This window comes from Crocuta crocuta, unplaced genomic scaffold (genome assembly GCF_008692635.1).
Source record: "Crocuta crocuta isolate KB4526 unplaced genomic scaffold, BGI_CrCroc_1.0 scaffold371, whole genome shotgun sequence".
Lineage (NCBI taxonomy): Eukaryota > Metazoa > Chordata > Mammalia > Carnivora > Hyaenidae > Crocuta > Crocuta crocuta.
The window spans coordinates 1,291,802-1,318,574 of record NW_027530617.1 but is presented as its reverse complement, the minus strand read 5'-3'; the positions used below and the strand labels follow the sequence as shown (position 1 = coordinate 1,318,574).

General features: G+C 35.6%; 1 protein-coding gene across 1 annotated transcript in view; it reads left to right on the top strand.

Annotated features, from left to right (window-relative positions):
- Positions 1–16,205, top strand: part of SLC17A6 (solute carrier family 17 member 6) — a 37,600-nt gene extending 21,395 nt beyond the window's left edge. The window contains exons 4-12 of the mRNA XM_077768059.1: positions 844–958; positions 1,906–1,993; positions 2,528–2,614; positions 5,575–5,717; positions 9,379–9,528; positions 13,913–14,045; positions 14,448–14,558; positions 15,032–15,159; positions 15,870–16,205. Of these exons, the coding sequence (XP_077624185.1) occupies positions 844–958; positions 1,906–1,993; positions 2,528–2,614; positions 5,575–5,717; positions 9,379–9,528; positions 13,913–14,045; positions 14,448–14,558; positions 15,032–15,159; positions 15,870–16,205 (1,291 nt within the window). The remainder of the gene's footprint in view (positions 1–843; positions 959–1,905; positions 1,994–2,527; positions 2,615–5,574; positions 5,718–9,378; positions 9,529–13,912; positions 14,046–14,447; positions 14,559–15,031; positions 15,160–15,869) is intronic.
- The last annotated feature ends 10,568 nt before the right edge of the window (positions 16,206–26,773 follow it).

Sequence of the window (26,773 nt, the reverse complement as noted above, 5' to 3'; positions counted from 1 at the left end):
TAGAAGATAGTGTGTCCCCATACTTCTCTGCAAGAGAATATTCTAAAGCTACCCAGTTAAGGGGGTATTTTTCTTAATTAGTATGAACATTATGAAAGATATATTGAAAAAAAGAGTGGTTTTTTGCTTGTAGGTGGATGAAGGTGTGAGCGCCAGAGTGCCAGTAATTCTTTCCTGAATCATTATGTGTACGTACACAGCTAGAGGTGTGCCTCAGACAGTATCCCCACTCACACACACACAAAAAAGAAAAAATGTGTATTAAGTAATAGTTATTTTCACTATAAATACATGTGCTGTTCAATCTGATCATGAGAGTTCTTGGGGTATTTAAAATGTAATTATACTCATAAAATTTTTATATATATGCAGCTTCTAAATTTGTTGAAAATAGTTGTATAATGTGAGACATTCAGGCATTTATTATTATTATTTTGACACCTTTTCAGTGAATATCTACTATGTGTCAGGCATTGTGCTGTAATGAGGATATAACAGTATATCTGAAAAAAAAAATCTCCTCTTGCCTGTAAACAGCTTATATTGTGGACTGAGATATAAACCAAAAACATATACAATGATTTGTTACTTATTTGCAATTTTTGCTTAGATCCACGAAGAAAAGAAATACAAGAAAATATAACTGGATTTCTTGAATCTTTCTTTTATTTCTTGTGTTTCAATAATATAACATTCCAAGATAGTCACAGTCTTTATTTGCAGTGGCTAGCCAATCAAGTCCAGAGCACATTTTATTCTTTGAGAAAAAACAATGTAACTTAAAATTGCTTTTAATTAACTTAATCTAGGTATTTAGAACTATTAACTCCTTTTCTTTTTCAGAGTTTTTGGAGCTGCCATACTTCTTACCTCTACACTGAATATGCTAATCCCATCAGCAGCCAGAGTGCATTATGGGTGTGTCATCTTTGTTAGGATATTGCAGGGACTTGTTGAGGTATGGAACCACAGAATGGCACCATCTTAAGGTTGGCATGTTAATCAGAACTAGCAGATTATCTTTGTCTTGCTACAAGTAAACATTTTATAAGTTTCTGTCTGCATAGTATGCTTAAAAAACTTGGAAAATCCAGCCAATCAGATATTTTGTGTTTAAATAATGCTAAAGTACAACTATGGCTGCTTGCTTCCCCTTCTTGAGAATTGAGTGGTACTAAAGAATTGTTAATGACTATTTCACTTAAAAAAAAAAAAAAGGACAAGCACTTTGGTTAGTATGCTGTGATAGGAATTTCTGAGTCCATCCTTTGCTGGTGATAACTTGAATTAATACCTTTTGGGAGTTTTATACCAAGTCCCTGTTGGACTTGCGTCATGATTTGAGTTTTCACTAAAATATTTCATTGACTATATTCTTTGGGAATTCAGAATTCTCCTGAAGGATAGTGGGAGTAGATAAATCAGATAAAGCATTAAGACCCTTCTCTCCAAAAGAAAGACAAACTTGGTAGGATCAAAATAACACAAAATGGATAATAATTTTAAAGGTCTTAAGTTCTAGATACAACTCTTAGGAAGTGTGAGCTTCAAGGATCTAAGCTTTACCTTCTTCTATATAGATTCCTTATATTTGGGAATCACTGTGCTTAATGCTTCATGAAAACGCCCTCCGCAGTTCTCAAGCTGTTCAGAGGTGCAGATGAATGGAGCAATCCTTGAGGGCTGGGGAGAATTTGGACAGGTCACTGAAAAGAAGCCATGTCTTCCTTGATCTGGGCTGAAAGTTTTTAAAGTGAAATTTGACAGAATTAGCAAAGATCTGTGAGTAGCAGCCTCTCCTAATTCCTTGGGCCCGTTCCAAGGAGACAGCCTCAGAGAAGAGAATGTGCTTATTTTTCAGTGACCCTGCATCTTAATGGTGATACATATCTTTCCCTATCACAGGGTGTCACCTACCCAGCATGTCATGGAATATGGAGCAAATGGGCTCCTCCTCTGGAGAGGAGTAGATTGGCAACCACCTCCTTTTGTGGTGAGTACCACATGCAGATATAATTGTGGTAGGGAAAAGTTTAGGAACAACTTGCATAAGAACCAGAAGTTGATAAAGTTCAACTGTAAAACCATTTGGGGTGTGTTTGCATGTGTGCGCGCATGCGTACGTGTGCGTACATGAGGGTGTTGACCCCAAAGGTTTTTGACCACCATTTCAATTTCTTTAATTCTTATTGGTCTCCTTAAATCCTCTATTTCTTCTATGTTTTGTGTTTTTTCTAGTTCATCCATTTTATCTAAGTTTTCAAGTTTGTTCATGGAAAATTTTATTATAGTCTTTTTACTTTATTTTTTATTATACTCTCATTACTTTTAGACCTCTTTTGTGTCTTGGGTAAGTAGTCCTGTATCACTGGCTGTGTATATAGATGTATATATGTATTTGTAGATACAGGGGTACAAATGTGCATGCACTTAGGTGCGGAAACACCTCATCTCAAGAAACATGAGATGAAGTCAAGAATTTGTATTTATTTCACTTACCTTCCTCCCATTCTTCTTTCTACTTTAGGTTCATATGCTGGAGCTGTCATTGCAATGCCTTTAGCTGGCATTCTTGTACAGTATACTGGTTGGTCCTCAGTATTCTATGTCTATGGTATGTTGCATTTCTATACAATAAAGTTAAAAGAAATGTATGTAAACTGAAATGAAGTGATAGATCACTGAATATATTTCTGCATATACTCACATTTTTTTCCATTAGTAATCTTTTTTTTTTTTTTTATTTTGGAAAGATCAGGAAAATGCCTCTTCTTTTGATTCTCTCTACCTTGGTATTTATTGTTTTTAAAAACAATTACATTGTGGTGGCTACTTTGTTGTGATGTAGAGCACATGTTGTCCTTAATTATGAAAAAAGTTAAATTAACCCTTGATTCATAGACAATTAAAAGGAAAGAGCTTGGGAGCACCCACTTCTCTTTCTTTGCTACTACTTTCTTGGTTACTTCCCTGACCCTGCCTCATCAAGGCTGAAGAGGGATAGAAAGCTGCAAGAGACTAGTAGTGTTAATGCAGCAGTGCAGTTTGTGGTGAAATATTAACCGTCAGCTGCAGCAGCAGCAGCATATTTGCATCTTCATTATTCCAGGATTAAATGAGATGAAACCCTCAAATGGAAATTAAAAAAGGACCAGAAACTCTTAAGTCTAAAGTCCCTTTCTGTTCACTTTCTAAGCAGAACCAGAAAGCTTACCACTTGAAAGTACCCCTAACGTCTCTCTCTAGGAGATTTTTTTTTTTTAACAATGAGAAAAAGAGAGATATAAGAGAGCTAGATTCTGAGTGATGTCACTGATTAATACCATCTTTGGATGTGGGCCAGAGAATTTGAACTATTAATGAAGTCATGAGGTAGAACCGGTCAGTATCTGGCTGCTTCCAGAATTGGCATAATCCATTCCCATTTCAAAATGTTCTCATCAGAGCAAAGTCTCATGTTCGGAGAATATGATTAATATGCTTTATAGCAGGAGATCTTCTTCTGGTTCAAAAGCCATGGATGGGTTTTAGATTCATGAACGTCCAAAATTGTAAGCCATACATTCATTTGTACATTTTCTCCTGGGGAGATATTTTTATCAGATTTTAATCCATATCTTTCATTAGATTTTCAAGGGCCCATAATTCAAAGAAGTTTAAAGCACATGTGTATAGTTTAAAGCAAATGTAGTCCAAGTTGGGATGGCCGATTTGTGCCTTCATTGAATCTATTACTTAGTTAAAAATATGATGTGATAGTGAAGGAAGAATATTAACTTCCACAAAGCACTCATGAAAACCAATCTCATTATGTAAGTCGTATCTCATTTAATATTTATCATTGAATGGTACAAAGTTTAGATGTTAGATCCTCTGAAAAGATCACATAGTACTTGCTTACTGTGTGTAACAAAAATTAGGTCTTAGAGCCAACCACACATTCAGTATTAATAATTTAAAAATTAATAACATAAGAACTGTACGATGGCTTACATTAAAATAGATAATGCATATATAGCAATTAACTGAATGTCTGGCACTGCCAATGCATTCAGTTAGTGGTAATGATAATTACTACTGAATTACAAGAGCTTTCACTTATTGAGTGCTTATTTTGTGCCATCCACTGTGCTAGCTACTAGTTGCATTATCTCCTTTAACTCTTCTTTGCCACAGCCTTATATATAAAAAAAGACTGATCTCATTTTACAGTGGAGGGTTACAGAGATTTAGTCATTGATTGGAGCATATAGCTAATGAGTGACAGAGCCAGGACTTGAATCTGAGAGACCCATATTCCATAACCACTACACTCTAGCAAATGTTCAGATACTATCTAACCCTCAGTTGTGTTTGCTGTCATGTTTGGTATTGGAAAAAAAGCATGGCACATCAAAATCTGTGGTATTAAGAAATAATTCTTAGAGATTGAACAGGCAGGAAGAAAGCATTATAGAGATCAGGAGTACTTAGATTGTTACCCAAGGGATAAGAACAGTAGGAGGTAAAAATAAAATGACCAGCCTCTGGGAAACCAGAATAAATCACTTGGAATTCTTTATTTTATTAATACTTTAGATTTACATTGCACAGTAAGGGCATGATTTAATACTGAAAGTGCTAAAGAAAAGGATGGAGAAGAACATGCAAGCAGTTTATTGTATGTAACTTTCATCTGTCCAAAGGGTGATCAATAGGCAGTAGTGTGTACTGAAAATAACATAGTATATAGTAATATAAAGTGTTAAACGTTACTATGTTAATTATAGATGCCCACTTAAAAATTTTTTTTAATGTTTATTTTTGAGAGAGAGACAGAGTATGAGTGGGGGAGGGGCAGAGAGAGAGAGAGGGAGGCACAGAATGTGAAGCAGGCTCCAGGCTCTGAGCCGTCAGCACAGAGCCCAATGCAACGCTTGAACCCACAAACCATGAGATCATGACCTGAGCTGAAGTCAGATGCTTAATTGACTGAGCCATCCAGGTGCCGCAGAAGTCCACTTTTTAAAGGAACGATAGCCACTCAGGCTGAAATAATCTAGATTTTTATTTAATAGTCTGTTTACTAGATCTGGAAGTGCTAACAGGAGATTGAAATGAGTATTTCTTCTTTGTGGAAATATACTCATATATTCATATGGAAGACAAATAAGAAAAGAATTTAACTTCTATAAAATTCCTTGAAGACATGAATTTTGTCTCGTTCAAAGATATATCTCTCACTTAGCAGAGTGTCTGGAACAGTAAGTGCCAAGTAAATGTTTGTTGGCTATATGAACATCTTCCAAACTGCACCATTCAATAATTATTCATTGTGAGTTTCCCATGTACCACCATTGTTTAATAGAGATAAAGAGGTAAACTACAGGACCAACCCTCAGGAATGTTGAAGTCTAGTGGCATAACACAAGCACAGATAGTTGAAGTCAGTTGGAGAAGCATAAACTCCAAATCACATTCTATTAGAATGTGTCTGTCATGAGATTCTTATTGTCTTATTCCAGCAAATGATGGTTAAATGAGAACATTTGTGATAGATTTTTTAGTTTCTTCTTTTTGAACTCTTGCTTTCAGGAAGCTTTGGAATGATCTGGTACATGTTTTGGCTTTTGGTGTCTTATGAGAGTCCTGCAAAGCATCCTACCATTACAGATGAAGAACGTAGGTACATTGAAGAAAGCATTGGAGAGAGTGCAAATCTTTTAGGTGCAATGGAAGTAAGAATTTTATTATGGTGTATATTCCTGTTCTTATTCTTCATCTCACCTCCCTTTGACCAACCAAACTACTTTCTGAGTCCTGATTCAACAAAACCAATTTGGTGTCAATCATGATTGTTTTCTTTCCTCCATCCTTATTTTCTGACTTAGGAATGATCACTACTTCCTTTATCTATAATTTCTTTTTTCCTTTATCTTTTCTTAATCATCCAATTTGCCTTTGGCTATAGCTATGACTATAAACCTAAATAAGCTTTTATAAACAGTTGAATATGATCCATAGTTTAAACAAATTCAACAAATACTTGTTAATTTCAGATCATAGGACATGCCAGATCATCTAACACAATCGTGAAAAGGACTATTATTAGTGCACTGAATTGTCTAAATGTAGGTTTTAAACATATGTATTTATGCTACATGTGGTTTAAGAAATATTAAATCATTGGAATGTCAATAATAGCTGATATAAAATATTTTTTGCATAATACAATCTTGTTATTGAAAAACTCTTATAATTTTCAGGATTATCATTATGAAGATAAAATATTCATATAACATGAACTCCTTTTCTGATTCTGATTTTATTTCTTGGATGGAATCTATGGAGAGAGAAAATGCAGTTTCTGTGTCAGTAAGGCATATATTTTAGTCCATGTGACATTAGTATATCATAAATATTAATTGATAAATAGCCATCTGGTACTACTAAAAAATGGGGATTAAAACTAATGTATTTAGATAGGTGCGATAATTCAGCACTTGAACAGTAACTCAGTTTCCTTATGCTGAGAGCTAGAAGGTACCATGCAGGGCTGAAGAGCCAGTGTCGCTTTCATATTATGCTTCTCTTTCTTTTAAAGGCGCCTCTCCTCATTCTAATTTTATTTTACTCCAGCAGATTCTCTACTTCATTTGTTGGAGAAGGCCTGTCTTTGACACCTCATCCTAGGTCAAAAGGTCTATCACCCACTGTTGTTGAGGCCGTTAATGAATATGAAAAATCCCATATTGGATATCACACAGAAGTGAAACTTCAGTACTTAAAAAAAAGTTCTTATCTTACAGCAGTCCCATGGACTGGACAGACTGACATTAGACCTTTCTCCTTCCTGTTTCTTCTGTAAATGGACTGATGGTTTCTAACGGTGGCTACTTAGGAAACAAGCAATGATGTGGGGACAGGGCAGGTGTTGGCAGTGCACTCTGGGGCCCACTAGCAGTGGGTTTTGTGCACAGAAGCTAAACATAGGCTGATCGATGGTGAGTTCAGAATTTAGCCTCAATTTCTAGCCTAAAATGATCTGATCGGCCTATATTTTCTTTAGTGAATATACTTCCTTTACTTACCAGTTCTTGAGATTGTGTGTCTAAATCAAACATAATTTTTTAAACAATCAAAAATTTAGTCTAAGTGAAAACCACTTTCTGGAAATGACCTTCAGAAGAGTTGCTAGTAGCTTGCTTGATAAAATGACATGGATAATCTCAAACTCCCTATTTCCTTACCTTACTGCTTTTCTAAATAAAATATTTTACTTCTTACTGATGTTTTTATACTTTCCTGTAGCTTCAAAAGAAAATTACAAATGAGACTGTATTCTAGCTATTGAATTGTACTTTATTTTGAACTTTTTATTGTGAACAAATGTAATATATAGCAAAGCAGAAGGAATAGTAACAGAAACATCCATGTCTCCACAGAATAGATGCAACAGTGGTTAAGATCTTGCCTAACCTATCTCATTTTTCTTATTTCCGGATGATTTCAAAATAAATGAGGTATTATAACACTTTACCAGCAAATAACTTCATATACATCTCTAAAGAAATAAAAATACTCTTTCACATTTAAGTGCTATTATTATATCTAAAATAATTATTAATAATTCCCTAATATTACCTAATACCTAGATCCTATTCAAATTTCTAATACCTGTCCAAATTTGAATACCTACTCTGTATTCATATGTCCTGTGCAGCTATTCCTTTGGAATCTGCCTCCTATTAAGGATCACACACTGCAGCTGACTATAATGTCTTTTAAATATTTTTTCCTTAAAAAATTAAACATAGCATGTATACAGTAAAATGCACAAATCTTAAGCAAACAACTTGCTTAATTTTTGTAAACCAAATACACTTAGGAAGCAAAGAGCCAGGTCAGTAAGTACACTGTTATCAAAATACTATAAGCCCTCCTAGGACTTCTAACAATTTTTAAGGTATGAAACCAGAGATTTTATCTTACATTTGATGAAATGTTTTACAACCTGAAGAAAAAAGTTCTTAGCAGAGATGTTTGAGGTCTGAATAATAGAAACGTTCCCTGCAGGAAAGAGTTATTTACTTTCAATAATATTCTGAAGTTATTTCTCATACAAACATAATAATACAATGCTGACATCCATGTATTTGACAATTTTTATTCTCTGTGGAATGAGCATATTTTTCTGGCATTGTTTTCCTAGAGCATATTGAATTTTAAGAAATACACTCTTTACATTCATCTATGATGTCGTCACTGGATATTTTTTAAAGCCACAGTACTCATTATATGTCATTAGGCCATGGTTTTGTTTTTGTTTTTCTTTTTTGTCTTATATATATTTGTGATCACAACAATATAACTTCTTACTATATTACTTTTAAAGTGATCTTGAAAAGGCTTAGTTAGAGTCACAATCAGTACTATCAATTATGAGGTTTTATATCCAGGAATAATTACTAAATCTGTGTTAAAAAATGTCTGCCTCCTCTTTTACTGATTTGGTCTGGTCAAGGATCCCAAGCTAGCATTAAACAGAGTTATTTTAGGCTACTGTTTCTTCACCAAACTGTATTTTGACATTCAAAATAAAGTCACTGAGAAAGTGTTTGAGAATAGGAGAGACATTTTCAGATCTAAAAATATTAGTCTGAGGGGGAATATACTTCCTTTGTATTGGGGCATATATAGGATCTTTAAGTATACTAGATATAATTTTTTAATGGGTATCATAAGCAAAGCCAGTCATGTTTGGGTTGTTAATTTTGAATGTTTGCAATATCACAAATAACTAATTACTATGTGCCCATGGTGTGCTGGGAGGTCACTTTAACCCAGCTGCATGCCATGTGAGTTTTATAGAACCTTGCACTTCAGCATCACAGAATTTATATTGATATCCATTGTCTTTCAAGAGAACTTATAGATTTGTAGTCATATTTTTGACTTTAGATAGGGTCTAGAATATCACACTCTTTATTTTTTTTCTCCTAACTATATTGGATTTTCAATACTTTATATAAGATATTTTGGAGACTAACAAGTTCACTGATACAACAATGATCTTTAGCTAAGTCATGATCTATCACTGCAAAAAAAAAAAAATCTTAGAAACTAGGATCTGTGCTTTCGGAATTGTTTTCTATAAACATAAGATCTCATATATTCCTAAAATGGGTGCAATTTTTTTTTCAGAAGAAGAGGCTGATATCGTTTTTTCTTCCAATGATTGTTCATGCAGCAAAGGTTAATTAGATTTGCAATGAACTATTCATTACCTCCTACTCATGCCCCAACATACATATCCTGAAAATGCAAAGCACTTATTATTCCCATTTAAGTTAGAAAATATTTTAAATGGTCAGAATGGCTCTCTGTTTGGGATTTCAGAAATTCAAGACTCCATGGAGGAAATTTTTTACGTCTATGCCTGTCTATGCAATAATTGTGGCAAACTTCTGCAGAAGCTGGACTTTTTACTTACTGCTTATTAGTCAGCCAGCATATTTTGAGGAAGTCTTTGGATTTGAAATCAGCAAGGTATGTAAAAATTACCATTAACCAGTGCTTTATTTTTGTGTTCAGCTAAAGACTGTTTCTTTGCCAATATTCTATCTTCTCAATTTATTGCATTACTCATTTATGTGTTCATCTACTTAACAAATAACTTGTGGGAAACAAAAACTAAATAAAGAGTGTGTCTCTGCTTCCTTCAGCTGTCTACCAGAAACTGCTCTTTGTTGATGGAAATACAGACAAAATCAGCCTGGTCTTTGCCCTCCTGCAGCTTATATGTCAGTTGGGATGGGCAGCTCTGGAACCTTTCCCCTGTTAAAAAACATAACTTTTTTTTTAAGTCTTCAAGAGACAATGTAACAGTGAACAAAACAGTCTTTTATTAAAATGGAATTGTATTTATACAGTTGCCAATCTCTACTTCAATGCTTTCAAAAATCTATCTGGACATCTTTTTCATGTAAAAGTGTAGTCCTGATTGATAGACAAAAGGATAATGAAGACGTTATACACAAACACATACACACACACACACACTGGAATATTACACGGCCACAAAAAGGATGAGATTGTGCCATTGGTGACAACATAGATGGACCTAGAGAGTGTTATATGGGATAAAATACATCAGACTTTGAGAATGACAAATACCTTATGATTTCACTCCTATGTGTAATCTAAAAAAACCAAAACAAGTAAACCAACAAAAAACAGAGTCAAACGTGTAAATACAAAGAACAAACTGGTGGTTACAAGAGGGATAGGGAATGAGGGATGGGCAAAATGGGTGAAGGGGAGCAGGAGACAGGCTTCCAGTTATGGAATAAATAAGTCATGGGATTAAATGACACAACATAAGGAACATAGTGAACGATATTGTAATGACACTGTGTGGTGACAGATGGTAGCCACACTTGTGAGTGTAGCAAAATATATAAACTTGTGGAAGCACTTTGCCATATACCTGAAATTAATGTAACATTGTGTGTTAACTACACTCAAGTAAAAGGAAAAATTTAAAAATTTCTTATAAACTTAAAAAAATCTGTCTGGCTGAAAGATTTGAGATAGCAAAAAAAAAAAAAATCTGAAAACATTCTTGTGTGTCATTTATTCAGTTTATTCATTTAACAAGCATATGCCGAGTATGAGATGTGTAGGATTCAGACATAAAAACATGGTTCCTGTTCTCAAGGGTTCACAGCTTGGTGGTATAGACGAAAGCAATTAGTTACCAGTTACAGCACAGTATGCTAAATGCTAGACATTCGTTCATAGCTGTGAAAATATAATCATTTTGAGACTATCTGTAAGGATAAAATGAAAATGAAAATACTACTTTATATTTATAGAAGGGCTTGAAATTTACAAGGTCCTTTCATATTCATAAACAACTTTGTTTGGTTGACCAGCTGGATAACTGTCATCATTTCTATTGATGGGAAAACAAATTAGGGAAGGTATTTAAATTGCCTAGACCACACTGGTAATATATGAGAGAATCAAGTTTAAGCCCTGATCCTTTAATTTATGTTTCAATTTCCTTTACTATGCTATTCAAATTCAGGTAGACCCTATATTCATTTAAGCACTTAGTAAAGTATCTGTTGAATACCATCTCTGGCGAGCCCTTTGCTGAGTACTGAATACACTTGTCTGTGCTGGCAATGGACTTGCCATTTCTCTTCATGTCATTACATACGTCCAGCTGGGCTCGCTATTCATATTACGTCTCTACTTGAAAGACTATCTGAGGCCTGGAATTGAAGAAAACCTGAGTTTCGGAGAAGCTATTCTAAGAGCTCTTTTGTGATCCCTGTTTCTAAGGAAACTGTTTCCTCCATTCCTGAGAAGAATGGCTGCTTTAGATAGGCCTCTTCTCTCTAGAGCTGATCAAACATTGCAGGGTAGCCTTTGGAAGCTCTGAGAGGTGTTATACTTCTCAACAAAGGCTGCTGGAGGTGTGAGTCCATTTTCATAATCTAGGACAAATATGACACTGAGAGGCTATTAATAAAGTCAGGTCTCATGGGGAAAAATTGAAGGAGCCAACTGATGTTAATGAAACTGTGTGGTCATTCTGGCCCTGTAGCTCCATTTAATTGAAAATGCTTGAGCAGAAGCAATGATATTTCGCAAAAACTAGATATAACTATCAGATAGGTTGATTTGATTCGCTTATTATATTTGTAACTAAAATTGTAGGTAACTTCTACACACACAGATTAGTTTGAAAATTTTTATTATATTGGCTTAAAATAAGTCACAGACTTCCTTGAAAAATGTATGAAGGAGGTAGTAAAAGAAATATAACATGGGTTTTGGATCCAGGCTGGCATGGCTCTGAATCCAAAGTCTACAATAAACAATTGATACATGATAACTTGGGCTGGTGTTTGAATGATTGCCAGCCCCAATATTCTCTTCTATAAATAATTGCAGAACCTCAGCAAAAAATGTAAGCAAACTGAAATATTTAAATGATGAGGGCTCAGTTAGTTAAGCTTCTGGCTTTTGATTTTGGCTCAGGTTGTGATCTCATGGCTGGTGAGATCACACCTCACATCAGGCTCTGTGCTCACAGCATAGAACCTACTTGGAATTCTCTCTCTCCCTCTCTGTCTGCCCCTTGCCCTGCTCATGATCGCTCTCTCTCTCTCAAAATAAATAAATAAACATTAAAATATATTTAAATGGAGGATAGTTTTCTCCAACCTTAGTTAAATTGAGTATCTTGCCGACTAAATCACAAGTACAATAGAATAATCTTCATTTCAGATAGACTGACTCTGTTAAAGCAGAAACATACATATATATACACACACATATATATGTATATATAGTACTTATATAGAAACATTATTAGCTTCTTGAAAATGGTATATCAAAGGAGTGCTTGAATTAACCAACACTTTGAGAGGTCAGGTTACAAGAGGCAACCAAGTGAGAGGACACATTGATTCCTTTTGAGCATCACATTTTGGGGCAGAGGAGAAGTGTTGAGTAGCTGCTCTTTGTTGCATGGTAGCCTGCAATTTCTAAAAGGACTGTGAAACAGGTGGGAAGAGAGGAAATCCAGACTGTGAGGCACAAAGAGGAGAAGCACAAAGAGAAGGGTGCACAAGGCCTAATGACATGGAGTTTCTATGAAGAATCAATCAGTTATAGTCTATATATATATTCATATAAAAGTATATCTACATATAAACATCTAAACATATCTATCAATCTATCTATCAATCTGTCTATCTAAACTATATTTAGATATAAAAACACAAATACACAAATAATCAGTTTTTTCCCAGTACTTGTAATTTACCAGGAAATGTACTTCAAATTACACTTAGGACAAAAACCTCCTTGTATGTTTATATTCAAATTTTGCTAAGTCCATGTATACAATTAAAATGCATTTTATTCATACTTCCTGCTTTCATGATGCCTAGAGAACAGTACCTTTCACATACTTATTGGCCAGCCAAAAAAATGTGTGTTGCATTGATGCTGCTACATTAGAAATACGAGCAATTTCATATGAAATTAATACAGAAACTTTACACCACTACAGGAAAATATGACCAAAGATTGATATTTGACATAGAAAATACCGGGGCGCCTGGGTGGCTTAGTCGGTTAAGCGTCCGACTTTCGCTTAGGTCGTGATCTCGCGGTTCGTGGGTTCGAGCCCCGCGTCGGGCTCTGTGCTGACTGCCAGCTCAGAGCCTGGAGCCTCTTTCGGAGTCTGTGACTCCCTCTCTCTCTGACCCTCCCCTGCTCATGCTGTCTGTCTCTCCCGCTCTCTCCTAGATATAAATAAAAAATATTAAAAAAAAAAAAAAGAAAATACCTAAAATTGAAGAACTGATCTTCATTTCCCAGGCTAAATTTAGCTTAGAAACTAAATATGAAACTCATAAGAGATACATATTTAAAAGGCACTTAAGGTTTTTAGCCTTATTAAGAATTTTTTAAAAATTAAAAATGTAGCCTCTTCTAGCCTTATCAAATATATTTCTTGGCCTCTGAGTCTGTCTCTGTCTGTCTCCCTCTGACTCACTAATGATGAAATTTTACAAACATATTTAAGAATATAAGATGGACACATAAATGTGAATCAGTCTGTGAAAAGATTCAAGATAGTTTATTCATAAACTCAAATTTTACTGACTTATCACACAGGAAAAAAGCATTCTCTTCCAAAAAACAAAAGGTAAATTTACTTAGCTTTTCTCATTTATTCTCTGGAAGTTATTGCTTATTCTAAGGGTAAGTGGTCATTTGGAGACAGTATTTTATTTCCTTTCTTTTTCCACAAAGAGTTTATGATGGATCCAGAAAACCAAGACCGTTAAACTGCCCATATTGCCTATGGTCACGTGTATGTCTCTTCTTTTTTTTCCCCCTTCAGGTTGGCATGTTATCTGCTGTGCCACACTTGGTAATGACAATTATCGTACCCATTGGAGGGCAGATTGCAGATTTTCTAAGAAGCAAGCAAATTCTTTCAACTACTACCGTAAGAAAGATCATGAATTGTGGTGGTAAGTACATAAGTGATGTTAAGGACGTGATTTTGGCTCATGAACTGCTGATCTACATGAGTGAGTAATTTTTCTGTACATATCAAACATGCATTTCAGTTTGTGTCTTCGTTGTTCATTTATAATAATTTATCTTCAAATTTTCATAACTTCTAGTTTTAAGTAACTATATAACTAACTTGTCCCTGCCCATCACTGAAACTTTAGATTGTTTTCAGTGTTTTTATTAAAATGAAAGGCTTCAGTAGTCCCTGTGCATAAATTATTAGTGTTATTATTTCTAAGATAGGCTTCCTGAAATGGTTTGCTAGGTCAGATAGGCATGAGCATTTTTAGCAGTTTTAGCTCATTGGACAAATTTGCACAAATTTCTGAAGTGTTTCCTTGTGTTTGTATCTGAAGGTTTTGGCATGGAAGCAACACTGCTTCTGGTCGTTGGCTATTCTCATACTAGAGGGGTCGCTATCTCATTCTTGGTACTTGCAGTGGGATTCAGTGGATTTGCTATTTCTGGTAAGATATATGGTTTTAAATGCATAAATGTAACTGATTTTTGCTGTCAACACACACACACACATATACACACAAATTCTCCTTTCCTCCTTAATATTCTGATTTTTAAAAAGTTACTCATCATGTTTTTACTAGAAACTAAAAATAAACACTTAGAAATCATTATTTGGATTTATTACTACTAATTTCTCTCCTGTTTACTTCTCTTCCTCCTCCTCCTCCCCTTCTTCTTCTTTTGAGTGAAAATCTCTCTGTAGTATGAGCATCACATTTTAAGTATTGCATAAGAAGTCATACCTCATTCCACTCCCATTATATCCCTGAGCTAGAGTATCAAAAAATACTTACTGAGCACATGCTGGATACCTAGTATCTTCTAAAGAGGGTGATGAGTGTGGTAGAGAATATTCTACAGTCACCCACTTCTAAGAGATTTAGGATTCTTTGAGCCTAAGCTTGTGTGTATATTTCAGGTTTCAATGTTAACCACTTGGATATTGCTCCGAGATATGCCAGCATCTTAATGGGCATTTCAAATGGTGTTGGCACATTGTCAGGAATGGTTTGCCCTATCATTGTTGGTGCAATGACAAAGAATAAGGTAAGATGGAAATGTTTAGTTTTAGACGATTCTCTCTCATGGTAGAAAAGAGTTTCTGTGTTCTGTTTGACATTCTCTTTGTGGTCCTGTCACCAGACCTCTGAGTAAGGGAGATAATTGAGGCTCAGAAGAAAATCTCTCTCGAAGAGCTCTTATTTCCTAACCAATAAGCAATATGCTTTCCAACACCTTATAATATTTCTTGTATTTCTGGTTTGACAAAACAACAATAAAAAACACTTTTTCTCTTAGATCATTAGAACATGCAAATAGAAGCCTTCTGAGCTTTATTTGGAAATGTCAATTCAGACTCCACAGTTATCAGTGGAAGAATAATATCAGCTATTTGTCCTTATAGAGTACTTCAAAATCATGGTTCACCAAAAGGAAATAAACAAAAGAATTAAGAGAACAAAATATACGTAAATCAATGGAAACTAAAAGGGAGATTATGGGTATTTTAAAAATTAGCAGACCGCAGATATATCTGGAGTTTCATTTCAGATCCTGAGATTTTAAAAAAGTTAATTAATGAAAAGTCATAGGATTATGGAAAATTTCTATCACAGTATTTGCTTTATATAATCAGAACAGAGGTTTCCCCTCAGGATAACATTGTATGAAAAGCTTGATGGTGGAGCATTCAAAGAAGATGTGCTTTTGTAAACACAGGGAGTTTGTTCTCACAATGCCACTTTTTGTCACTACAGTCACGTGAAGAGTGGCAGTATGTTTTCCTGATCGCTGCCCTGGTCCACTATGGCGGAGTTATATTTTATGCCATATTTGCCTCAGGAGAGAAGCAACCCTGGGCAGATCCTGAGGAAACAAGTGAAGAAAAATGCGGATTTATCCATGAAGATGAACTCGATGAAGAGACAGGGGACATTACTCAAAATTATATAAATTATGGTGCCCCCAAGTCTTACGGTGCCACCACACAGGCCAATGGGGGTTGGCCAAATGGTTGGGAAAAGAAAGAGGAGTTCGTACAAGAAGAAGTACAAGACTCATACACCTACAAGAACCGAGATGATTATTCATAACAAAGTTAATTGCTGGATTTATTTTTAGTGTTTGTGATTAAATTAATTGTAATTGCACAGAAATTAAAAAAAAAGTGATGTAAACACATAAACATATCAACCAGGCAAGTCTTGCTGTAAAAATGAATCAAAAAAACAAAAAAAAAAAAACTCATGAAGTTTCCATCAAGTGCAATCTGTAGAAGTTGTGAAATGCCATCATTTCCATCCAGCTCATCTATTTTTGCGTTTGTGATTTAATGGTTGACTGGTCAAAATTGTAGAAGCGAGTAGTTCTTCATTGGATTCAAGTGAGCTAAAACTCATCACCATTTAATAAAGCACAAATAAACCAGTTGGCACATCCCATCCTACAAAGGTTAGGAAGCCAAAGCTACTTGATCATGCAAAATGCACTTATATATTTGTTACACTGTATTGCAAGGTATCATGCAGAAGTCCTGTTAAGAAAACTGAAGAAGTCATGTTGGCCATATAAGGTGTTGGCAACATTTATTGAATATAAATTACGGAATTGATATATCTCTCAATTAGAGAAGAATATTGTGGGCTAGCAACTAGCAAGGTGTACTAAATAATTATTGTTATTACATAATGTGGAATATTTTGTTGGTTCCGAAAAGAAATATCTTGCAGTGTTTTTTATGAAATGCTTGGGTGCATATACTTATATCTGTGAAAGAGAACTTGTAAAGTGGGGGGTATGCTTCATGTTCTTCCATTCATTTACCTAACAGTATAAAACACTTCACACTTCAGCAAAATCTGATGTTTCATGTAGCATATCACATAACTTTTTTGCAAAAAATATAAAAAGTAAATAGACTTTAATGTATTTTTTATTACAACTTTGTACTGGTTGTAACTTGCATTAGAAAAAAAAAAGATGCACACACCATGAAGAATCTAATAAGAAATTTACTATGGAGATATAGCCCTTAAAATGCAATATTAACAACAAAAGNACATGTGCCACAGAGCTATATATAATATGAAAAGATAAACTTAATAGAGATATTGTAAGTAGACAATTTTATTATTTAAATTCCCATTTAAAAGATCTTTGTCTTAAATATATAGGACAATAAATTATATTAAAAATTATATCTATATATATATCTGTATATCTTATACATATCCATACACAAAAACATAATAAACAATCTTCACAAAAAACCAAAAATAGCATACACCTCATGTCGGGTTAGGGGACTGCAATTTCTACTTTCATAGAGTCATAGAATTTTAGATGGGGCAGAGGCATTTTGCTTGTCATTTCTTAATACAACTCAACAGGAATTGCAAGATTTGTGTTCCAAGCAATAAGTGCAACGCATACAATTTCCTGTCTGTATATTATCTTCATTTTGCTTGTGATAGCTGTCTGGGTGGTTGGAATGATTTTTTTTTTCTTTAAAAAAGTTAACATCAGACCTCTTTATAATGTTCTAACTGATAATAACGCATTTCCCAATTCAACGCAAAATATCATTGGTGTATTTAATTGTCTCTTCTGAATATTTGATCTGTTCGTTGTACTGTACTAGTTACTGGAAGCCTGCTACAGCAAATAGAAAACACAACATTTGTTTTAAAGACGCAAACCATCCCTGAACCTTAAGAAAATAAAAACATCCTTTGCTTTGTGTCTCAAAGTGATGTAATGTGATCATAGCTTTTGTTGTGTTGAATGAAAAGATGTGGACTATCATTTTGTTGCTGCAAAAAAAAAAGTGTTAATAAAATGCTCTATTTATCCTTTTGTAAAAATACAATACATTAATTTGGGTTTATTTTATTTAGTTTGTAACACTAATGCGAATTTAACTTTTGTGTGCTCCAATGAAGCCAAATCTAGGCTCAAGAATAATAACCTTTTTAGCTACTTGAGATTTAGTGGAAGAACATGGCATTCGTTAGATTGTATGGGATGTGGTTCCATAGACAGAGTTTTATATCAAGAAATAGGTCTCTGAGTCAAACTCTTATCTTTCGGGATAGACTTCGAATGTCTGTGCTAAGCTTAACAAATTTCAGGAAAAAATTAAAAAGTTGTCAGGTCAAGGATAGCATCTAATTTAGATTGTATTTTTTGGTCGTGCTGTACACTGCCCTAACCATTCGACACAGACTATGTCACATAACTCCACAATGACCCAAAGTAGGTACTCTTTTTATTCGCAGATTACAAAGGAAGAAACTGAAGTTTGTAATGGTTAAATAACATTCCCAAGGCAAAACAGAGTAACGACATTATATTATATAATGTGTCAGCCAAACCAGCAAGCAGTGAGAGAGATTTATGGAGGTAGTGGCCGATGGAATGTTTGTGTCACTGGAGAAGTGATCATTTTGCTCTGATTCCCAATTTTACAGGTGTGTGAAAGGGGAAGAACATAGCTATATGGTCTTAGATTCATAGAACTTTACTGCTCAGTAGGACTTCTGGGATGATTTAGTTAACACTCCTTATTTAATTACGGCACTGAGGGTCAATATGTGAAACTGACTGGATCAAGGGACACAGAGCATGTAATGGATATGGAAAGAAGTAGCTATGATGATAAGCTGTGATTTGTTTTTATTTTTATTTTCCTTTTTAGCCAGGACTTAATTTAAGAAATTCATTGGAGAATATTTATTGGTTCAACCACTACCCCATATCCAGGACTCATATAAGCTCAGAGATGGGGGGTGGGGGGGAGTGGAGAATGTGTCTGTGTGTGTGAGGGGGTGGGAAGTGAAGGAATGTATTTTCTCTTCCTGAAATCCTCTGCACAAAGAAACAGCAGCCAGAGACCCAGCCTAATTTTTATGGAGCCTCACATGCCATCTTTGCGTAACTTACAGGAATAAAAGTATCTTGGATCTAACACTTTATAATTTCCCCAATTCTATAACACAAAAGTTTACGTACAGTTCCTATAAAAGAATTGATCTAATGTCTCCAGATATTACCACTGGCCACCCTCATTTGCTTTTACCTCTTATCTTCCTTTTCTCTTCATTGTCCCCTTTTCCTCTCCTTTCCTCCCCTTTCCCAATGCCTATCCCCTTTTGGAGTGTTATATGTTTCACGTGTGTTGTAATTCCCCAATGCCGTTCTTTTTTTTTTTTTAATGTTTTATCTATTTTTGAGAGAGAGATAGGGACAGTGTGAGCAGGGGAGGGTCAGAGAGAGAGAGAGGGAGACACAGAATCCTAAGGCTCCAGGCTCTGAGCTAGCTGTCAGCACAGAGCCCAACTTGGGACTCGAACCCCTAAACCACGGGATCCNTATAACACTCAGTGCTCATCCCCACAAATGCCCTTCTTATGCGTTACTCCATTTCATCCACACAACTGCCTTGTAAAATTGAAAGGTCACATATCAATGTTAGTATTTCTATTTTCCAAGTAGAGAAACCAGGTGTAAGATGGTATAATTAACTTCCTAAAGATTCCCTAGGCAAGATTAGGATGAGATACAGACTATTTGGCCACAGCAAAAGAGTGATTTATTTTTATCTTTTTTTTTTTAATTTTTTTTAACATTTTATTTATCTCTAGGAGAGAGAGAGAGACAGCATGAGCAGGGGAGGGTCGGAGAGAGAGGGAGTCACAGACTGAAACAGGCTCCAGGCTCTGAGCTGGCAGTCCGCACAGAGCCCGACGCGGGGCTCGAACCCACGAACCGCGAGATCACGACCTAAGCGAAAGTCGGACGCTTAACCGACTAAGCCACCCAGGCGCCCCAATTTATTTTTATCTTTAAATCACTTTATTACTTTTCTGATTATAAAGGTAGTATGAGGGAGGGGAGCTTCATTAGGTAAAGGATAGTATAAAAAACAATGAAAATGAGGATAACTGATAATCTCACTATCCAGAGATAAGCATCGTTACCATTTCTGGAATCTTTCATAAGAAAGATACACAAAATGTTTGAAATTTTCAAATTTGAAGTCATACTTGATCTATCATTGCAAACTAATTTTTTCCATTTAACAAAATTGCATGCATAGTCTCCTATTTGAACTAGAGTTCTAGAGTCTAACATGAGCTGTGTTTAATCTATGTAACCAGTACCTTATTTATGAAAATTTTATTTTTGCATCTTTTCTCCCCTCTATCTCTCTGCTTGTGTGGATGGATGATTTTGGGAAATGCAAAGTCACACATACACACTTTTAACCTCTATAACCATGATGGATATTTAAGTTACTATCTGTAGCTTATTATTCCTGTGTTTGTTTACAAAGAGTGCTCCTGGCAATTGGCTTTTCTGCGGTTCATCTACTAATTTACGTATTCACTTAATAAATGTTTATTACGCACCTACACTGTGCAAGTCGCTGTCCATACAGTGGTGAGAAAACAGCCCCTGTTCTCATGAATCCTAAAGTCCAATCTCCTCCCTGACGTGTCTGCAGCACGCCCAGCTGCCCGACAGGCCACACAGATGTGACAGAGAAGAGGCTTTTGGACACCAGGACTTCCCTGAGAAAAGATTTTTCTTAATCCCCCAAATTCCCAAAGACGGGCTGCCTGCAAGGTGCCCCCCATGACAATTTTTTAAACATTTTTAAAAATGTTTATTTATTTTTGAGAGAGAGAGAGACAGAATGTGAGCAGGGGAGAGGCAGAGAGAAGGGGGGAGACACAAAATCTGAAGCAGGCTCCAGGCTCCGAGCTGTCTACACAGAGTCTGATGTGGGGCTTCAAGCCACAGACCCTGAGATCATGACCTGAGTCAAAGCTGGATGCTTAACCGACTGAGCCACCACCCAGGCAACCCTGCCTATGTCAATTGTTTTTAAGTTTCAGGTGAGGAAGCTTTTCTCAGCCCTAGAGATCCCCATGCTGCATGGGGTCCAGGCTGTGCAGGAAGAAAAGCATCAACCGTCTCTAGTGCCTGAGTCTCCGCAGGAGAGGAGGATGGGCTGAGCTTCTTAAGCTCATTTTCCTGTTCTTCATATTTCTTTGTTTGTTTTCCTCCCCTGAGTTTCTAATAACCTGTACATTTTTTCTTTCCATTTTTCCACCTTCATCTACATACTGCCTTGTTAGTCCTAATGACAAATAGTGACTATTGAAATTTCATTCTTACTGTGATCATGTAATGAGGAGGGCTGTTTTTTTATTCTTTTCTCTCCATCCTAATACAAGACCTCAAGCCTGAATTTTCATTCAGCTGCTGTCAGAAGCACTTTACTTGTGAAGGTTGCTGTGTGCAGTGCAGTCCCTTAGAATGCCCAAGCTTCTCCAAGCTTCTCCCATGAATGCAGCCAGGCACCTAAAAGCTGCATAATCTGGATCTATGACCCTGTCCCTTGTCCAAATTCAGCAGCTTTTATTGAATGATTTCACCAAAAGCAAACAAAATGAAGAAACCTCTCCAGTTTTGTTAAATCACATTGGAGAACATGTTTTATTACTTTGCTCAATATGCATTAGAGGACGATCCTTGCATTTCTAAGAGTTTGAGAAATGCTTTTCCTGGTGCATTAGTGCACTGTGGGCAATTAGAAATGAAAAGACATGGGTCCCACCCTGTCTCCTTTTCTTTGTCTCCTTCTCCAGAAGCTTAGAGACACGCTCTTTGGCTCAATTGCTGTTTTTATCTTCATTCTTCATTTTCATTTAGTTTCTGTTTTTCATTGTTTGTTTGTTTAGGTGTTACTACCTTTGATTACATTTAAAGGAAGATGTAAGTAAGCGATCTGATGATGATAATGTTGATAATTATAATGATAATAATAATAGTAATAAAAGGAATCATTTATATAGGGCTTATGAAATTCCAGAGACTGTCTCAGGGTTTTATATATATATATATAACTCATTTAATCTTCAAAATCACCCTTTGTGGTAGATGCTGTTGTCAACTCCATTTTGTAAATGAGAGGATGTAAGCACAGAGAAGTGAAGTAATTTATCCAAAGTCATACAACAAATGGAGTGAAGTAAAAACACTAGAGCAAGCCATCTGGCTCCAAATCCTGTATTCATCATCACTGCTGTGGATTGCCTCTAAAAAGCTGCATGATTTGGTTAAGTAACTTAATTTCTCTGAGGCTCAGGGTTTTTGTTTTTCACCAGTAATATGATACTCTAATCCCTAATTTGTAACTGGGGTTGTGATGACATAAAATACCACATAAAGTGCACAGCACAGCACCTTGCACATTAGTATTTAACAAGGGTCATTTTGTTTGCACCTTTCCCCATTGTGCTAAGGAAATACAAGGTGTTGATTCTTCAAGTATGACCTCAATGCCAGATTCATCACAATGGGTCAATTTGGAAACCATCTTCAGATATTTTTATCTTTACCAAAACTAAATGACACAGAGTGGTTACCTAAATTATTTTTCGCTTTCTAGCCTATTGATTTCATGTGACAGAAAACAAGTGCAGAATAATAGGCACTGTAGGATGCTATTTATGTAAATTATAATATATATTTAACAGATGATATACTGTAAAGTAAGAGGATAAAGACATGGACAGGAGGAAACACATAAAAGTATTCATAGTAGTTTTAGCTGGAAAAGAAGGAGGAGAATAGATTTGGGAAAAGCATAAGAGAAATTTCAAATTACCATTTTCTTAACTTAAAAAGATGATCTGAAGCAAATGTAATAAAATATCAGTATTTGTACTGGGAATTTATATGTGGATTTTGATTGTATTTTTCAGACAATTTTCTGTATTTCAAAATACAAAACAAAGAAACCAGATAAGATATTTTCCTGAGAGAACACAAGTNACATCTCTGGGCTGCCAATGAAGATATTGTCATGATCTTCCAGAGGACTTGACAGCTTTTTAAATCCATAGAATTTAATGCAACAGCTTTGGGAGAATATTTTTATTTTATAAAGTCAAGATAAAGGTAGAATTATACACATTTAGGAATAGGTTTATGAATCCAAATGAAGTTCTTGGGTACAAAGCCAACAAAAGTGTGCATGAGAATAAATGTCACAGATGAAAGCCTTCTTTCTGACAGATCTCATAGTCTATTGGACTGCTTCTCAAAGGTTAAAAAAGGGGGTTGGGAGGAATGCCTATCTGCTTGAATGAAGGATAGAAATTAGTACATTACCATGAATCTAAAGGAATATTAATTCTCAATTCCAGTTGCAATGGGATAGTAGAAAAATCAGAATTATCTGGATTGAAGTCCTAAATCCGGCACTGCCTCTTTATATAACCCAAGGCAAGTCATCTCAGTTCTCAGTTCTCAGCCTACCTACCAGGAAAGTAAAGGAATTGATTAGCCTTGATGTTTCCTTTTCTTTCTTTTTTTTTTTTAATGTTTATTTACTTTTGAAAGACAGAGAGAGACAGCACAAGCAGGGAAGGGGCAGAGAGAGACAGGGAGACATAGAATCAGAAGCAGGATCCAGGCTGCAAACTGTTAGCACAGAACCTGGCACAGGGCTTGAACCCATGGACCGTGAGGTCATGACCTGAGCCAAAGTTGGACGCTTAACCAACTGAGCCACCCAGGCACCCCTAGCCTTGATGGTTTCTAAAGATCCTCCTGGCTCTGAAGCTCTGAAGTTTTCTGACTTTATTCTCACTGACAAGTAGCTGAGTTCCTCAAGTCAACTTGAAGAAGTATAATTGTTATAAGACTAAATTTTTTCTTTCCGTCTACATTCCTATTTGACATTTAAAAAATCTTGATGGTTTTTGGAGGTTTGCTTCATCCTGGTGGGCTTCTTTCTGTGATGCTATTTTATTCCTTACTCTTAGAAATTTTTGAATTTGAGAATTTCATGGTCCCCCTTTATTAAGTAGACATTCTGCAGTGAATTGAAATACTTGTGTGAAAAACATGAGTCAGTGTTCTAATAACAGATCACGCTCAATGTTTGCTAGTTTAATGGGATATATTATAGAATCCCGGCACTGGGAAGGCAGAAAATACATGCTCAAAACCCCTTCGTTTTTAGATGGAGAAGGTAGTAATGTGAAGTGACTGGCCAAACTCTCCCCAGCTAGTTATTAGCAGAGGGTAATGTTAGCCTACATCTTAGGATTCACAACAGAGTTTTTAAGGTAATTAAGAACTACTCTTTCATTAAGGAAGTTAGGCAGTGTGTTAAGCAATAAATATTTCTTAAGAATGTATTATCTGGTAGATAGTAGGAATATGGCAGGGAAAAGAGCTAAATGGATCCTGCCTTCATGGAACCCTTAATACATGGAAGAGACAGATAATAAAGAAATGAACAAAAAAACTTATTATGGTTGTGATAGATATTATGAAAGAGATGGATAGGTGCTTTGAGACGTTCAAGTGGAGAACTTGACCTAGTTAATGGGTAGAGGAAGTTTTCTCAAACTACCTAAGTGTTAGGGAATATACACACAGAACAAGTTAGATGTATTTAATATGTAGAAATGCAGGGCGCCTGGCTGGCTCAGCCAGTTAAACATCCAGCTCTTCTTGACTTCAGCTCAGGTCATGATCTCATGGTTCAAGGTTCTGAGCCTCACATAGGGCTCTGTGCTGGCAATGTGGAAATTGCTTGGGATTCTCTCTCTTCCTCTCTCTCTGCCCCCCCCTGCTTGTGTGCCCTGTCTCTGTTTCTCTGTCTCTCTCCAAAATAATTAAACTTTAAAAAGGAAGAAATATTAGTCATCTAAGCTTAAATGTTTCATAATAAAACAGTTTTTTCAAGAATTGCAGTATTTANGGCACTTCTGGGGATGAGCACTGGGTGTTACATGGAAACCAACTTGACAATAAACTATTTGTGAAAAAAAAAGAATTGCAGTATTTACTCATTCATAACTTCACTCAACATCTATTAAGCTATGTGCAAAACTATTATTATACTATGAAGATATGAATTAGGTATGGTCTCTGCTCTTGAGAACCTCATAGTTTAGAAGAGAAAACAAATAGGAACAGAAATAGCTGTAGAAAGAATGTTATCAGAGAAAAAATAAAAAAGAAAGAAAAATGAAAGAAATTTGTGTATGTAGAACCTCTCATTTGGGTAGCAATTTCTACATATCAACCAATATTCACAATCGTTCCTGACATAAGTAAACCACTGTAGAGTTTCACTTTTATATATGATTTATCACAATTTGTAATTAGGCATTTATTTGTTTGTTTATAACATTAACATATTTTCCCCACTAAACTGTGAATGCCATGAGGCATATCTTTTGCTCTCCATACTATATCCAATGCCTAACATATACATTAGGAACTCAAAAACTAATTAATGGGAGAATGCATGGTCATAGTTGATATGCAAGAAGAATATCATCCTCCTCATTAAATCAATTCTTCTTTTCAGAAAAGAAGTCTGAGACAGAGAGAAGACATTGAACTGGACTTTGAAAGCAGAATAGACATTTGCCCACCTTCTAAGTGGAGGAAAGGCATAACAGCAGAGGATACATCATTGGCAGATCATGGAGGTGTAGCTACTGTGGCATGTTTGGAGGAGAGAGCAGGTCATGTAAATGGAATATCAAGTGTGCTTAGAAGCAGCTATGAGGCCGGATAGAATGATTAGGCTGGTTGTGCAGTGTCTTCAATGCTAGACTAAATTGTTCAGATACTATCTAATATTTGAAAGAACTTTTGGGGAGCCTGAGATGAGCACATCTGTCTTACAGGATGCTGCACAGGAGTGGGAAAGGACTGGGAGCAGGTTCTGTACGAGAACCATGGCAGACATGGTGTGGGGGAAGATGATGTACTCTGGGGATCGTAGTGTCTTTCCAGATGTTAAGATAAAAGCTTGTTTCCTTCATTTCATATACACCCACTCACAACCCAAGAGCAGGATGTGGACAATCAAAATATATTGACACATACATGATTCATACTCTCTGCACCTTGCATAATGACTCCAAGGTAGAATGATCCACTTGTCCCTGGCATTCACAACTCTAGACAGAAAGAACCAGGCACAGTATTTATGAAATAATACTTTTCTTCTTTTCTTTCTTCCCTTTCAAAATCCTGTCTGGATCTCAAGGTTGTACACAAGGACAAGACAAAGTGTCTCAATTTTGACTTTGTTTTCTCTCTCATATCTAGGAGCATATTTGTTTCAGAAGTAACCACAAATGTGTCTCTTTTTTCAAGAAAATTAACGCACTCAACTCAGGGAACAATGGGCTCATCCAAATGGTAGATTCGAGTTAATCTTTGACCATACTCCATCATGTTCTGTACTTTTTTATTATTATATTTCTTAATTTTTTTCTTGATAGAGCATGGTTCTTTATGATATGTCTAGAAACATAAATAAAAACTAAAAGTATAACCAGAGGGCTTTTAAGGTCAAAATCTTAGTCCTTCATCAGTAATGGTGGACATTATAGTTTCCTGCATTAAGAATTTATTTTTAAAAACATAGAATGGGATGGATGATCCAAAATATCCCTCTTACTAGGAGTTGCCAAAAGCAATGTTGGAGTTGGCTTTACACCATATCTCCAACTACTTATGAGAAAACCATTTTGTTTCTCTGAGCTTAGTATCCATATCTTCAAAATGGGCATAAAAATGCATAGCTCACTAAATTGTGGTAATTTTTAAACAT